Consider the following 15,145-nt stretch of genomic DNA (forward strand, 5'->3'; position numbering starts at 1 on the left):
CAGCAGGGTGTAAGATGCTAGCAGTCAGGGCATATATGGAATGTCATGACCAAGTGGCGGGCATAGTATACCTGGCCATACTGTGCCAAGTATGGCCTGGAAGTTCCAAGGTCAAAATGGGAGATGCCCCCTAGGGTGGATGAGAATGACCGGGCTAACATCCTGTGGAACTTCCCGATACAGACGGACAAACTTGTAACGGCTAACCAACTCGACATAGTGGTGGTGGACAAGTAGTGGAAGATGGCTGTAGTGACAAATGTAGCTATACCGAATGATAGCAACATCAGGGAAAAGGAAGTCGAGAAGCTCAACAAGTACCAAGGGCTGGGAGAATAGCTCGAGAAGATGTGGAGGGTGAAGACAACAATGGTCTCAGTAATCAGGTAATCTGACTACTCGGTACAGTGATCCCCCCAACCTGGGCAGGTGACTCTAGGAGATCCCAGACGCAGTCCTGGGAACAGCAAAGATACTGCACAGGAGCCTCGAGCATCTGGTAGAGGACCGGAGGATGAAGGATAAAGACCGCCTGCAGGGAGAGAGGGGAATTTATACTGTCCAAGGTGTACGCTCAGTGGCAGCGGAACAATATGAGAACAGTGCCACCGAGACTGTAGCCAGAGTAATACTGGAAGAGCATGTGGGAGAAGGGACCCATAACAACAATACTCAGTGGCTAGCAGAGCTAATAGCAGACCACAGCAACCACCCTGAACAGGAACCAGTAAGCATCACAGTGGCAGACATCCAAGAAAGATCAACAAGATCAACAGGACCCTGAGAGCCTTCATCAAGAGTTTGATGGGGATGTGGCAAACATCACTAGAGGCCAACTTCAAGCCACCAAAAGTCACCATCAAGTGTGGGATCTGCCAAGAAGTGTAGTTGGATCTTAAAAAAGAGAGGGAAAGGATTCAGAACTGAGGGGAATGTACTACCAGGAGACAACATTGTAGACATTAAGGACAAAGAGTGGGGAATTATTTTTTAATCATATGGATGGCATTTGGATTGAAATTAAAATAAAATGAAATAAAATTAAGATTCCAGATTTTAAATGAAGCCACAAAGCACGATGATTTGTTGAAAACGTGACAGACTCCAGGAGCATTTTGAGGCGGAAATGAAAGGAAAGGTAGCAAACACAGAGAAAGAAACAGAGGAAATAGCTCTGAATAAAATGTAAAAAGACTTTCAAATACCAAAAATGATTTCACAGAATAAAAGGAAAGCATTAGAAATTTGCATGAAGAAACAAGAAAGACAAAACTCAGTATTAACATTTGGACTTGGACAAGACTAAGACTTTTCCTTAAACAGATATTTCTTTTATTTCAGTAAATAAAACTTAAGTCTAACCTCACAGATGTCAAAGAGCTCAAAAAATGAACGGCATAAAGTCATTTTTTGGCATAACAGATTATTTATTTTAAAATGATGAATTTTGTCAATATTACACTACAGGTCCACAGAGTACTTCACAATGCAGTAACTGAGCTATCACTGTCAAAAAGTTCCTCTGGGGAACAGTGGAGTGGAGTGGAACCCGGGGGCAAGCACCAATTTTGGGCTACTTTTTTTTTTAACAGTGACAGCTCAGCTACTGCAGTGTGACTCCACACCAGATAGTGGCGGTAAAGCGTCAATTCTATGTTTTTAAGCAACGATAAAAAACCCAAAGGAGAAGTGGAAGTACGGGTAGGCAGTGGTGGAAGGATATTTTGCGAGGGCTCTGGATTATTTGTGTACTGTGCATACATATTTTGCTATGGATTCACAGCCCCCGACACGGCCATGGGAAAGGCGGATTCCTGGCTCTGTGGGTGCGCCTTTAAATTACAGGTGAGCGAATTTCGGAGTGGCCGCAGTCGCGAGAAGTCCCTCGTGTTTACAGCTGCAGCTGCTCGCAGTTGAAATGCTAAAGTTGTCGCTGTCACTTCGTGCAGGAGTTGTTAGACCACAGTTGACATTTTGTTTTAATAATGGACACGATGGTGAAAATTATTGCAAACCGATGAGTCGTGTTTGCGCTTGTAAGAGTAATTGGTTGCCATTAAAAAAGCCCCCAAAAGAAAAACGGCGACTAATTATTTATCTGCACAGTCGTACAAGTGGCTAGCTAGCTAGTTTGGTCCTCTGAGGCCGTGTCCTAGTCATTGTGTCTCGCTAGATTTCCCTCGTATCTTTCAATTGAGCTTGTTTCTTTGTTTGTTTTGTTGCAGTTCTGGTTAATAAGTTAAATTAATAAAAGCCCTAGAAATATTTTAATTGTATTTCTGTTTGTTCTGTAGTTGAAAACACTCAATTCAGAAGAAAATGTAGCTGCTGTCTTCCTGTTGCTGTTTGCCAACAAACTCAGATCCTTTCATTTTTATAGCCTCTCCAGAGTGTCTTGGGTCTGTCCCGGGGCCTCCTGGTTGTACATGCTTGGAACCCCTCACCCAGGAGGCATCCTTGCCAGATACCTAAATCGTCTCATCTGCCTCTCTTCAAAGTGAAGGAATAGCAGTTCTACTCTAATCAAATTCAAATTTTATTTGTCACATACACAGTCTTACACAGTACGATATGCAGTGAAATGCTTAGACAACTGCTCGTGACCTAAAGAAAAAAAAAAAGACTATGAATAGGATAGGAAATAAATATGGAAATTAAAAGGGTAAATTTAACTAGGAAGGAATAAAATAAAATATAAAAATTAAGTTAAAAATGAAATAACTGTACAACAAAATACACAATACAGAAGTATATAAGAATGTATGAAGAAATATGGAATAATAACAGCAGCTGTACAAGTATTAAATGGAAATGAAGAAATATAATGTCCAGGGTTGTGCAATCCACATGTGTAAGTGTCTTGTGCAGTGCAAATATGCTTTAAGTGATGAAGTGATTCGATTAGATGATCACGCATCTAATCGAATTAGTGTAAACAACTCTAAGCCCCTTTCGAGTAGCTGAACTCCTCACCCTGTCTTTAAGGGAGAGGCCAGCCACCCTTAGAGAAATCTCTTTTGTTTTTTCATCTGTCAGTCCTCTGCTCACCTCTTCCCAAACACGTAAACAGGACCCAGAGAAGATTAAACTCCTCCGCTTGCTGCTGCAAGTCATTGTTTTTTTATTGTCTTCTTCTTAATATATTCAGATAATTATAAAAACATATGTACAACAGTAAACAGTTTGTTTATGCAGTCGGCTGGCATTTGTATATATACAGCAGTACTCTCAAACAAGAAATAGTGAACGCACCTGTATGAGGCAAATTCCACAATCACAGTTCAATCAGTCCCCCCACCCTGACACTTTTTTCCACTTTAAGTGAAGAAATGGAATTAAATCTGCACACATATTTATCTTTTTTTGGACATATCAACATATCCTTTTAAGGTTAAGAGAATATGGTCATCAGATTGGAGAAGCTGAACAGTCAGAGCTGTGATAATGATATTTAAGGTGTGTTGACTGGTTCATAATGTCAGCTCATGTGAGAAAACATCCCATGCTAAAAGTTGCCGGTAGCTGCTGGTTGATGGTGAGCGGTACGGTGAATTTATTGTGTATTTTCCACAGTCTGTACAGATGAAGACTAGCAGAGCTGGAGATGAGGCAGGAGGAAGAGTTGACTCAGTTCAATTTCAGTTTATGTATATAGCATTAATCACAACAACAGTCACCTCAAGACACTTTATACTGCAAGGTGGAGACCCTATTGTAATACAGAGAAAACTTAATGATCAAAACAACCTCTTTTTGAGCGAGCACTTGGTGACTGTGGGAAGGAAAAACACCATTTTAACTGGAAGAAACTTCCAGCAGAACCAGGTATAGGGAGGGGCAGCCTCTGAAGACTGGTTGGGGTTGAGGGGATGGAGAAAAGACATGCTGTGGAAGAGAGCCACTCTATGAGCTGTTCATTCAGTTTGTGGACTGTGGTTTAGCTTGACTCCATGCGTTTGTGAACTAATGCTTTGTTCAATTAATGTTGCCATGAATTATGGGTGGATTTTACTGATATTCTATCTTTATGTTGTCACCAAACAGATCTGCAGATTTGGGACTAGCTACAGGCTCCTCCACCTCTGCTGGCCCTTCTGTCCTGCCCAGGATGGCGCCCCCGGTGCCCCCTCGTCAGGTCCAGCAGTCCTACCGTCCATCCTACAGCTCCTTCTCCCCCTCTTACAGCCCCTATGGGAGCTCCATCTATGGTGGCTACAGCCCTTACAGCTACGGCTATGGTGGCGGTTATGGTGGTGGCTACAGCCTGGGAGGATACAGACACACACCTCACCTGGAAGATGTCCCCCCCAGCAGGTTTGTGCAGCAGGCAGAAGAGAGTAGCCGCGGTGCCTTTGAGTCCATCGAGAGCATTGTCCATGCGTTTGCTTCAATAAGCATGATGATGGATGCCACCTTTTCTGCGCTTCATAATGGTTTCCGTGCTGTACTGGAAGTAGTGAACCACGTCACACGACTGCGCGTGCACCTCACCCGGGTTTTGTCAAAGTTTGCTCTGGTGCGCACATTGCACTACTTGTACCGCTTGGCGCAGAAGCTGCTCGGGCGGAGGCTAGACCCTGAGGTCGAGGCCCTGTGGCCCAACCCCAGTGAGGCCACTGGTACGAGATCGTCCAGAGAGATGGAGGACCAGGCAGTTAAATCCTGGCCCATCTTAATGTTTTTTGCTCTAGTCTTGGGTGTACCCTACCTTATCTGGAAGCTGAGCTCCACTGCTGACTCTGAAGTCAAAGGTAAGGCTTGGAGATGGAACAGTAAGCACTCGCATATTCATAAAGATACATTTTGTTTTGTTGTTTGCAGTACACGTGTAAAGATGAGTCTGCTTGTATGACATCATGTGCCTTTCTGTAACTCTGTGGCAAATAAATTGGGTACCATAGCTCCATATGCCATTAGTCACTTTACAACTGACAGTACAAAGCAGAAGGAGTTGTTTTTAATTAAAACAAGTTAAAATTATGAATGTCTTTAATTCAGTTTCCTTGCTTGGTTTAGACACTAACTGGGCAAGTGGGGAGGATGACCACGTGGTGGCCAGAGCAGAATATGACTTTACAGCTGCTTCTCAGGAGGAGCTTTCTATGCGAGCTGGAGAGATGCTCAACCTCGCTCCTAAAGGTGATGAGCTTTTTACTGGCTGCGGGACATTTGATTCTGAGTGCTTTGACCAAAAACCTTCTATTTTTATTTTCCTTATCTTAGAAATAACAGATGAGGGCTCTTCTCTTTTTTTTTTTTTTCATGACAGTGAGAGGTGTGCCCCATGTTTACAACTATGACAATGTTTTCCTTTCCCTCGTGTTTAGAGCTACAGCCCCGTGTGCGTGGCTGGCTCCTGGCCAGTGTGGACGGTGAGACCACAGGGCTCGTCCCAGCCAACTACGTTAAGATTCTTGGCAAGAGGAGAGGCCGCCGGGCCGCAGATATGGAGAGGCTCGCTCAGGCCCAGCAGGCGAACACGCAGGCACCCCAAACAGGCTTGGCTGCACAAATGCAGACAACTGGAGCCCAAGGCTTTACCCCGGACCTCCCCTCTGCCTCGGCTTCCTCAGAGGACTTTCTGGAGTCGGCGTACAGAGAAACACCTGCTTCATTCAATCAGGGATCATCCAGCTCCACCATGACCTCCAACACACCGCTTAACATCCCTGAAAAGACTGATCCATGATCTTTGTGTCCATAAGTTTTCATTCATAACAGCGGTTTGTTCAGTCTGTAACTCTGGAGCTTAACTAATAATCTGCTGTTAGTTGATATTTTGGGGTGGTGGGCGATCCACAGACCTCATCAAGAACTGTTAAAGTAATTTTTGATTCAATTATTTTAATGCAGTATGGAACTTCTTATTACTTGCCAAGAATTGTTTCCTTACACAAGGCTCACTGCATCTGAAAATCTGAGCTTAATTTTTTTTAAACTCAAAAGCTTTTACAGAAATAAACATATGAGTATTCTAAAATGTGTTTTTAGGCGCACTGGCACATTATGTGTACACGGACAGTGTAAGAACACAGTTAAGGTGTTTTGTTTGATCATGTGATCACGTTTTGTTTTGACTCTCACATGTTCGGATTTCTGTATAGTTTTCTGTGATGTTAATTGGATCTATTCACAATAAGAATGGGGCGAATTTTGCACATTTTCAACAGTTACCATTCAGAAATTTTTGAAATATTTAATATGATTATTATGAAAATAAATAATTTAAAAATCGTTTTTGTCCAGTGTGCTATAAGGTATCAAGTGAAAATGTTAGAAATTTTGGCAAGATTTTCAATTTGATTAAACTTGGACCTAACTGTTTAGTTTTAGTTTATGCTAATTTAAATGGCTTATTAGTATAATTTCATTTCATTTAATTTTTTTAAAAGTCTGACTTTATGGCAGAAGCACTTGATTTGCGACCACTGTCTCCAAGTAACAGGACGCCTAGCCTGCTGAATTGCGCCAACAGTGACGAGCCACCGTTGCAGATACAGACCGAATAACCGCATTTTGTTAATCCAAAGTGTTCTGGGAATAGCTTTTTATGTATCATTTTGATAGTGTAACCTGTCGATAGCATTTTCTGTGTTGTCGGACTTAATAATATACATACGTCAATTTAAATAGCCACTTGCTCAGCCAACTGTATGCTAGCTAGAAGCTAATGCTACCTTCCTTGGCTATCGGAATTACTGAGGTTAAGGACGGAGTTGAGCCTGAGGGCACATTTTTGATGTTCTACTTCACTTTCGCCTTTGGTTTAAATGTCATAGCCACCGTTCTCAAAACGACTTTAGAGAAAAAGATAGAGAGAGATGATTACATTGGTTTACATCCCACCAGCAGCTATATAACGCATTAGGACGGACCACATCACTGGTGACCGTCATTTGATATTTACGGGGAGTACCTGAAGGCAGCAGCTCTGTCCCGTCCCGCAAACGCAGCTAGCATTAGCCGGTAGGAGAACACCGCAGCATCAGCATCACCCACACGCACAATGAGATGAAACATTTACCCACTTTTTAGATTGTACGAGACGAGGGTGAGTTTTATCTCACAGACCAGAACAGTAAGTGTCATTTCTGTTGTTGGATGTGTGTCACATATTTTTTTTCTCAATGAAAATGTGTTTCTGAGGCATAACAACCAAAGCATACTAAACAAACAAACAATATTTGTCTCAGTAGTCGGCCAAATTTATTATTTTATGCAGTGGTGCACAGTTTCACAACTGGTCCATCCCTTTTATTCAGCAATTAATTTACCTGGGCTATAAAATGGTCCCTCAGAGTCCATCGGCCCAGCCTACTTACCTCACAAATAGTCCAAACCCTGAAAGTATTCAGTTTACTATCATGAGACAAAGAAAGGCATCAAATATACATTTTTTTATGTGAGAAACTGAAATCAGAAATTTTTTTCCAATCTTGTGTGACACAGAATGCTTAAAGGCAATTAAAACTTTCTATGTTATTCCTACGTAAGAGTTTTCTATCTGACATCCACACGGAGATGCATTGAAGATCACGTTGTAGTTAATGCCTTCTCTTCGGTGTACAGACTAAATAATACCACCTTCGAATTAGTATGCGACCTGCACTGTCTCCTATTGGTGTTCTTCTCCGAGTAATCAGTTCTTGATGGCTTACTAACCTTAACTTTTTTTTACAACAATGATAACAAACACACACAAAAAAAACCAACAACGAGTGTTGGTATGTACAAGGTTTGTGTACAAACAGTAATGTGTACAAACCGTGTTCTTGTTAACTGTAATTTGTACAAACCTTGTGTTTACCAAAAGTCATAGCACACCATTCCTGATCCCCCCTGTGTTATTTTGGCCAGAATCCTTCTGTCTCCCACCACCTGCACTGGGTCCAGGGTGCATCCCAGAACAGAGCTGTTCTTCCTGATGAGTTTATCCAACCTCTTCCTGTCAGTTGCCAATAAACAGGCGCCTTGTCTTTGTTGTAAAATCACATTCCTCTTGAATTTTTCAGTTAACGTTGATGAACATGTTATCCCAATAAGTATTTATTTAGTTGGGGGCTTTTTTACATTTAAAGTAAGAGGCTGAGCCAGCTATGCCACTACGTTGACTTCAACAGGGCTACTTAAACCGAATGTACAGATCATCCGTAATCCTTCTCTTTTCTTTCCGTTTATATGATTGACTGATTGATTGACTGATAATACTTTATTCATCCCGAGGGAAATTGGGTATGTATAAAAGGAAAAACTGTTAATAAAAAGAAATTTTTAATGAAAACCTAAACTGGGAAAGCTGAGAACCAAATAACAAACCTGGACAAGAGGGAACGGAGGTAACATGAAGGATGACAAGCAGGAGGAACAGCATGGAGGAACACAGACGGACCAGTAACGCACACAAGAGGACAAATGCTATAAATTAGTGATGGCCCGCTTGAAGCTGATGCTCCGGCGCATGTGTCAAAAAAACCAACACACCGCTTCAGATGCACTCTGTTGATGCTTGATTCGTTTGGCCAGAGTCATGTGATCAGTGATGTCCAATTGGGAATTGTGAATTCCACTCTGTAGATTGGGCAATCATAATGAAGCAGGTCATTTTTTTTTGTAGATTCAAACTGCTCTTCATATTTTTGACCACCAGATGTCACCAGAGAGGACTGTTAAAAAGCTTCGAGTAATGAACTGTTTTTCAACACAAGCTTCAATGCTTCAGAAAGCTTTGTTTGGCCATCACTACTATAAATACATGCAGAGGGAAATGAGGAAACTGCACACAGGAGGGGGACACAGCTGAACCTAATGAATCTGACAAGACTGAGCTGAAAAACGAGATGGATCATTCATGTACTGTACATGATACGGGTAGATGCTGTATGTTCATGGGATGCTGGAGAGGTGCAGATTAGGGTATTTGTGCAGCCAAGGTTGTTTGGGGTGCATCCGTGTTCGCCCGCTAGGCCTGAGCGAGCCTCTCCATATCTGCGGCCCAGCGACCTCTTCTCTTGCTAAGGATCTTAACGTAGTTGGCTGGGACGAGCCTGTGGTCTCACCGTCCACACTGGCCAGGAGCCAGCCCCGCACACAGGGCTGTAGCTCTAAACACGAGGGAGAGGAAAACACTGTGATAGTTGTAAACATGGGACACGCTCACACAAAAGAAGAGCTCTCATTTCTAAGATAAGGAAAACAAAAATTGAAGGTTTTTGGTCAAAGCACTCAGAATCAAATGTCCCACAGCTAGTACAAAGCTCATCACCTTTAGGAGTGTACAAAGTCACTTCATCTTTACCCAAAACTGTAAGCTGTCATCTGTGAGGCGCGAGCGGTGTTTGTTTTTACCATAGTTCATGGTGGAGAATGGCTGCTCTTCTGAGTTTTGCCCTAAGCAGCCGTATGAATGGCAAACTACACTGATTAGCAGTGGCATAGGCACACTTAATAACTAGAAAGCGAAAATTTCTTCTGAAATTTTCGCTTTCTAGTTATTAAGTGTGCCTATGCCAAGAGGCACACTTATTACTATTCGTCGGATTTATTATTCTTATTAAGTGTGCCTATGCCAAGAGGCACACTTATTACTATTCGTCGGATTTATTATTCTTATTAAGTGTGCCTATGCCGAGAGGCACACTTATTACTATTCGTCGGATTTATTCTTATTATTATTATTTTCCTTTTTCCGCCTAAAATTTCGCCTAAAATTTCGCCGCGTAACTCGCCCCACAGTTTTCAGACAATCTTCATATATGTTATATCATTTTGTGAGGCTGGATCAGGAATGGTGTGCCAGCCTGGTGTTTATTACTTCTATAGTTTTTTAAATATTAATATTTTAGTGAAAATTTTCCCACGCTTATCTGCCGCACAGTTTTGACACAATTGTTACATATGTTAGATCATTTTGTGCGGCTGGAGCTGGACTAGTATGGTATGACTTTTGGTGTTTATGACATTTATAGTTTTTGAAATATTTAGATTTTAGTGCAAATTTAGGCCAATTTCTAGGCTCCTGAGATAGATTCTGCTTTTGGCAGACTTCATTTGTGGTGTGTTGGCTCTCTCTAGTGGCATACCGGGAGTACTACGGCCGAAAGGGTGAATGGTGGGTGGAAAACTCCATATCCCACAATTCATAGCACGCCTCTACAGAGTAAACAATGGCGGACACCACTTCGTTTTATATATCTTTTATTCGTGTTTCTAGGTCACAAAATAAACTTTTAAGATATTTTCAGGCGAGAATGTAGGTGTGTAAACTTCAAATATCTGATCGTTTTATCAAGACATCCCATATTAGCAACAGTTCTCTTACGTGTTGCTGATAGCCGGCTAGCTAGCTAGCGCCGCTAGCGACCCTTCATGAAAAAGCACCCAGGCTTGGCTTACAGTGAGGCGGCTGACTCTCGTTTCATCACCCGATCGCTCGCCAAGGGTCTGTGTTTTAGCTGGACTTATTTTTCGTTTATATGGGCCGATGATGCTGGTCGATGTGGAAAAAATAACTGAGTTGTTTGGTGGTGGAGCTACAACAGAGGGCAGCTATCCACCGGTGTGTGACAGAAAGGACATGCCGCGAACGAGACATACGAGGCAGCGAGGCGACTGCCGATCGACCGGTGGTTGCTAACGCGGAGCTCAATCGTGGATCAGGGAAACCGAAGGCAGGAGCGTGAGGTGAACTGAATTTCAGGTAAGAAGTTATGAACTGCACTCTATTTGGGTCAGATATAAACCGAGTTTAGGTGTAGTTTATTTTCGTTGTGCTGACCTTTTACAATCGTACTGCGTGCTAGCTAGCATGACGGGAGTTTCTATACAGCAGTGTGCGCGCTAAGTTACTGACGTTGAACTTTATTTTATTCATAAGGGTTAGTTCGTGAGAGTTGCTGTACAAACGGAATCGTCCCACATTCAGAGAAAATATTACGATTTATTCTGTCGTTACAAAGCCTCCCCTGTCATTCTCTCGCCTGTTGAAACTTCAATCATGAATCTGATCAACGATCGGCTTTTCGCTCTTGTTTATCGCGCTAAACAACAGCAGCACGTTTAAGCTTGATCAGCTGTTGTTAGAATTCATTTGATTTTAATTTCTAGTATCAGCTGATGTTTCCTGAAGCCACAGCTGAAAAAAGGGCTGGTCCAAACCAGGAGATGTCCTTACTGAATCATCAGAGCTGAACTGGTGATGGAGAAACAGGTTTACCTTTTAGGTGACATGAATGAGTTGAAGGGAGGTTATGAACTGTTTCTGAGAGACAAATAAAGACCAAGCTCCTTTTTTGTGTAGCTGACAGCTGGTAACTGTGCAGGGGCGGATCTAGCAAAGCTTTTGCCAGGGGGCCAGGTAGGGCATTAACAGAGAAAGGTGGACACAAAGTTATACTTTATTTTCTTACTCTCATATAAAATATTTAGCTTTTATTAAATAGTTATCTGAATCTTACAACCAAAGTTTGTATAATAATACACAAGATTGGCTGTAGACCATTGTTCATCATTCAGAACACTGTAAAAATAACAAAAAACAAAAAGTGAATGCGAAAGTGCATAAATATTTATTTTACGTGTTTGATGTGTGTGGCGGGGCGTGGTCTGCAGTGCCGCTGCAGGGGAGGTGGACCCACCTGAGCGGCATCTGCAATCACGCCTCTCGGGCGTAGTCTGTGCTCTCTCGGCTGCTTTTGGGTGTGTGTCGGACTGTGAATTGAAAAGCTACAGCCGGCTGTGTGGGTAAACCAACCATGTGTGAAAAGTGGTCCATAACGTAATGCTTCAAAGCGTGTTCATGCAAACATTGTCGGGTCTGCCGTGGTACAATGGGACTTCTGCTCATGAACCTGTGTGCACAGCGTCTGCAAATCAGCGCTGTACGAAGTAATTTCATCTTTACACAAAACTGTAAGCTGTCATCTGTGAAGCATGAGCGGTGTTTGTTTTTACCATAGTTCATGGTGGAGAATGGCTGCTCTGCTGAGTTTTGCCCTAAGCAGCCGTATGAATGGCAAACTACACTGATTAGCAGCGGCATAGGCACACTTAAAATTTCTTCTGAAATTTTCGCTTTCTAGTTGATTTTGCAACTCATTTTATTTCTCTATCTGATAAGAAAACTATTCAATCAGATAGTTATTTGTGGTGAATGACATACAGTTTCAAGAAGTTTTATCCACCAAATCTGAAATCCCAGCACTACAATATTAAAATCCAAGCTTTTTCAAGGATTTCAAGCACCCGTACGAAACCTGCATATGAAGTTGATGATTGTTAAAATAAAATAGAACATTTTAGTCAATTTTTTGTTTGCTCTGAAATCTACGACATCACTATATACAGAAAAGCTTGACATGTTATGCAAAAGAAAAAAAAACCAAATACACGAACAAAAAGTCTCGTAATTGTCAGTTTCGTAATTTCAAAATTCTCCAAAACTAACATTTTCTTTGAATGACTCATATTAAATTGATTAGGGTCAAATTTAGTTCAATTCAATTCAATTCAATTTTATTTATATAGCGCCAAATCACAACAAAAGTCGCCTCAAGGCGCTTTATATTGTACAGTAGATAGCACAATAATAAATACAGAGAAAAACCCAACAATCATATGACCCCCTATGAGCAAGCACTTTGGCGACAGTGGGAAGGAAAAACTCCCTTTTAACAGGAAGAAACCTCCGGCAGAACCAGGCTCAGGGAGGGGCGGCCATCTGCTGCGACCGGTTGGGGTGAAAGAAGGAAAACAGGATGAAAGACATGCTGTGGAAGAGAGACAGAGATTAATAACAGATATGATTCGATGCAGAGAGGTCTATTAGCACATAGTGAGTGAGAAAGGTGACTGGAAGGGAAAAACTCAATGCATCATGGGAATCCCCGGCAGCCTACGTCTATTGCAGCATAACTAAGGGAGGATTCAGGGTCACCTGGTCCAGCCCTAACTATATGCTTTAGCAAAAAGGAAAGTTTTAAGCCTAATCTTGAAAGTAGAGATAGTGTCTGTCTCCCGAATCCAAACTGGAAGTTGGTTCCACAGAAGAGGGGCCTGAAAAATGAAGGCTCTGCCTCCCATTCTACTTTTAAATACTCTAGGAACAACAAGTAGGCCTGCAGTGCAAGAGCGAAGTGCGCTTTAGTGTGAACAATATTACACAAACAAACACGTGTTTGTGCGTGTGCGCACACATTAGAATCGCTTTGATCCCTTGTGATGTGGTAACTTTGCATTGATCCCAAAACCCATAAATAGGAGCGCTCTATTATACTTTATGGCTTAACAGACGTTGAACTGACAGCAACCAAAACCCTTTCGAGAAGTTTTGAGAGCATTTTACGGCAAACCAAAACAAGTTCAGTTTTGTTTCTCACCAATTTACAGAGCAAACAGACACATTACACCATGTCAGCCAACCCATCCTTCACCTCAGATGAGCTTGAAATATCTAAAGGGAGATCACCACGTGGTAGAAGCTTTCCTTGGAGAAGGTGGCTTTGGTGTTGTAACCAAATGTCACGATACAAAAAACAACCAAACTGTGGCTATTAAAGTCAACAAGAGCGACCCTGAAATTCTGCAACAGGCAAAACTGGAAATTTTCCTCCTGGAGCAGCTGCGACGCTTGGATCCAGACAGGTGCAACATTGTCGAATGGAATGGCTATTTCCTCGATGGAGAGCGTATTTGCTTAAATTTTGAACTCCTTGATCAAAGCCTGTGGGACTACATAGGGGACCGGAATAACCAGGGTCTCCCAATAAGAGAACTCAGGCCAATTTTGCATCAGCTCGCAAATGCTCTGTTCCACCTGGGTTCTTTGGGAATAGTGCATGCTAGTGATGGGTAGATGGGGCCTCGTGAAGCGTTTCAGCACATTCCCCAAACTGTATCGACACTGTGTCGACACAGTTTTGCTGTTTTGCTCCATACTGACACCTGCTGGACCTTAAATATCATTGCAGGCAACTTACTTGAGACTCACAACAGACACTGATTCAATGACCTAGTCATACTTGTACACTGTAAGGTATTGTACTTTCCATGGAATCATTTTATATCTTTTATATTGCAAATATTGTAGACATCTTTAAAATATATTGTGAATGACATTAAGTGAATGTCAGGAGTTTTCCTGTAGTGCAACTCAGGTCGGAATAAATGACACCCAAACAGGTTTGCAAGTTTAACGTGCACACGGGTGAGAGCTCAACGGAGACTCACACCCTGCAACAGTTGTCAGCCTTTATTTATACTCAAGCATATTTGTGTAGCATGTTCTTCTCAGAGACGTACAGGAAGAGATAAAATAGAACTGTGCTGCGTGCAGACTTCCTGTTGAGCTTGCACAGTTAGTAACATAACAGATAGCGTAACTTCTCTATTTGAGCTGAATACTAAAAGAGCAAACACATCTAGAAAATAAAATGTACTTTTAAGCATAAACATAATAAAATCTTTTGACAGTGAAAATTAAAATGACAGTATTGTGAATGTAATATTATCCATTTGACTCAGTTTATTATAAATTTCTATTCAGAAAAATAGGTTTATCCAATGTTTTTGCATTCAGTCTATTGCGGGTTTTTTTTTTTGACACCATTTCCCCCGCTTTGGAAAACTCACAGGGACAGATGAAGCTGGGGTACACAAAAGCTGTAAAGCCAGGTGGAAAAGGTTCTGATAAGATGTCTTCCTATTCCCCCAGTACGTTAAAGGATCCTCTGATCTTGGAATGTTCCTCTCCGACACTCTCCACAATACTAAGGGGTTGGCAGTCCTTTATAATAAAATTCAGGACTGCCTGGTCCAGAGCAGTCTTCCTAGATGCTTGATTTGAAAATAATAAAACACATATTAATAAAAAAAAATGATGATAAAGCTGTTCAGTGTCTATATAGGCCTACCAGTGTTCATTCTCGGTGAGTTTGTCTCATCATTTTCCTGTTGTGCTCTGTAATGCCTAAACACGGAGGAGGTGCTTTTGTTTGTGTAAGAAAGCAGAACAGATGCGACATTTGACCTGCATAAAATGAAATAAAAATTTACACTTCAAGTCACATTGCTGTTTTTCCTATTCTGATAGATTACACTAAAACAAAGACAGACAAACTATTACCTTATTTGCAGTTAAAAGATCAAAATG

The 15,145-nt window shown here is 41.7% G+C and overlaps 1 protein-coding gene across 1 annotated transcript; it reads left to right on the plus strand.

The window, feature by feature from the left end:
- The first annotated feature begins 1,665 nt into the window (after positions 1-1,665).
- pex13 (peroxisomal biogenesis factor 13) lies at positions 1,666-6,035 on the plus strand. Its single transcript, XM_005457057.4, has 4 exons — positions 1,666-1,845; positions 4,045-4,751; positions 5,017-5,139; positions 5,328-6,035. The coding sequence occupies exons 1-4, from the start codon at positions 1,772-1,774 to the stop codon at positions 5,687-5,689; spliced, it is 1,266 nt and encodes a 421-aa protein (XP_005457114.1). The 5' UTR covers positions 1,666-1,771; the 3' UTR covers positions 5,690-6,035.
- The last annotated feature ends 9,110 nt before the right edge of the window (positions 6,036-15,145 follow it).

This window comes from Oreochromis niloticus, linkage group LG13 (assembly GCF_001858045.2).
Source record: "Oreochromis niloticus isolate F11D_XX linkage group LG13, O_niloticus_UMD_NMBU, whole genome shotgun sequence".
Lineage (NCBI taxonomy): Eukaryota > Metazoa > Chordata > Actinopteri > Cichliformes > Cichlidae > Oreochromis > Oreochromis niloticus.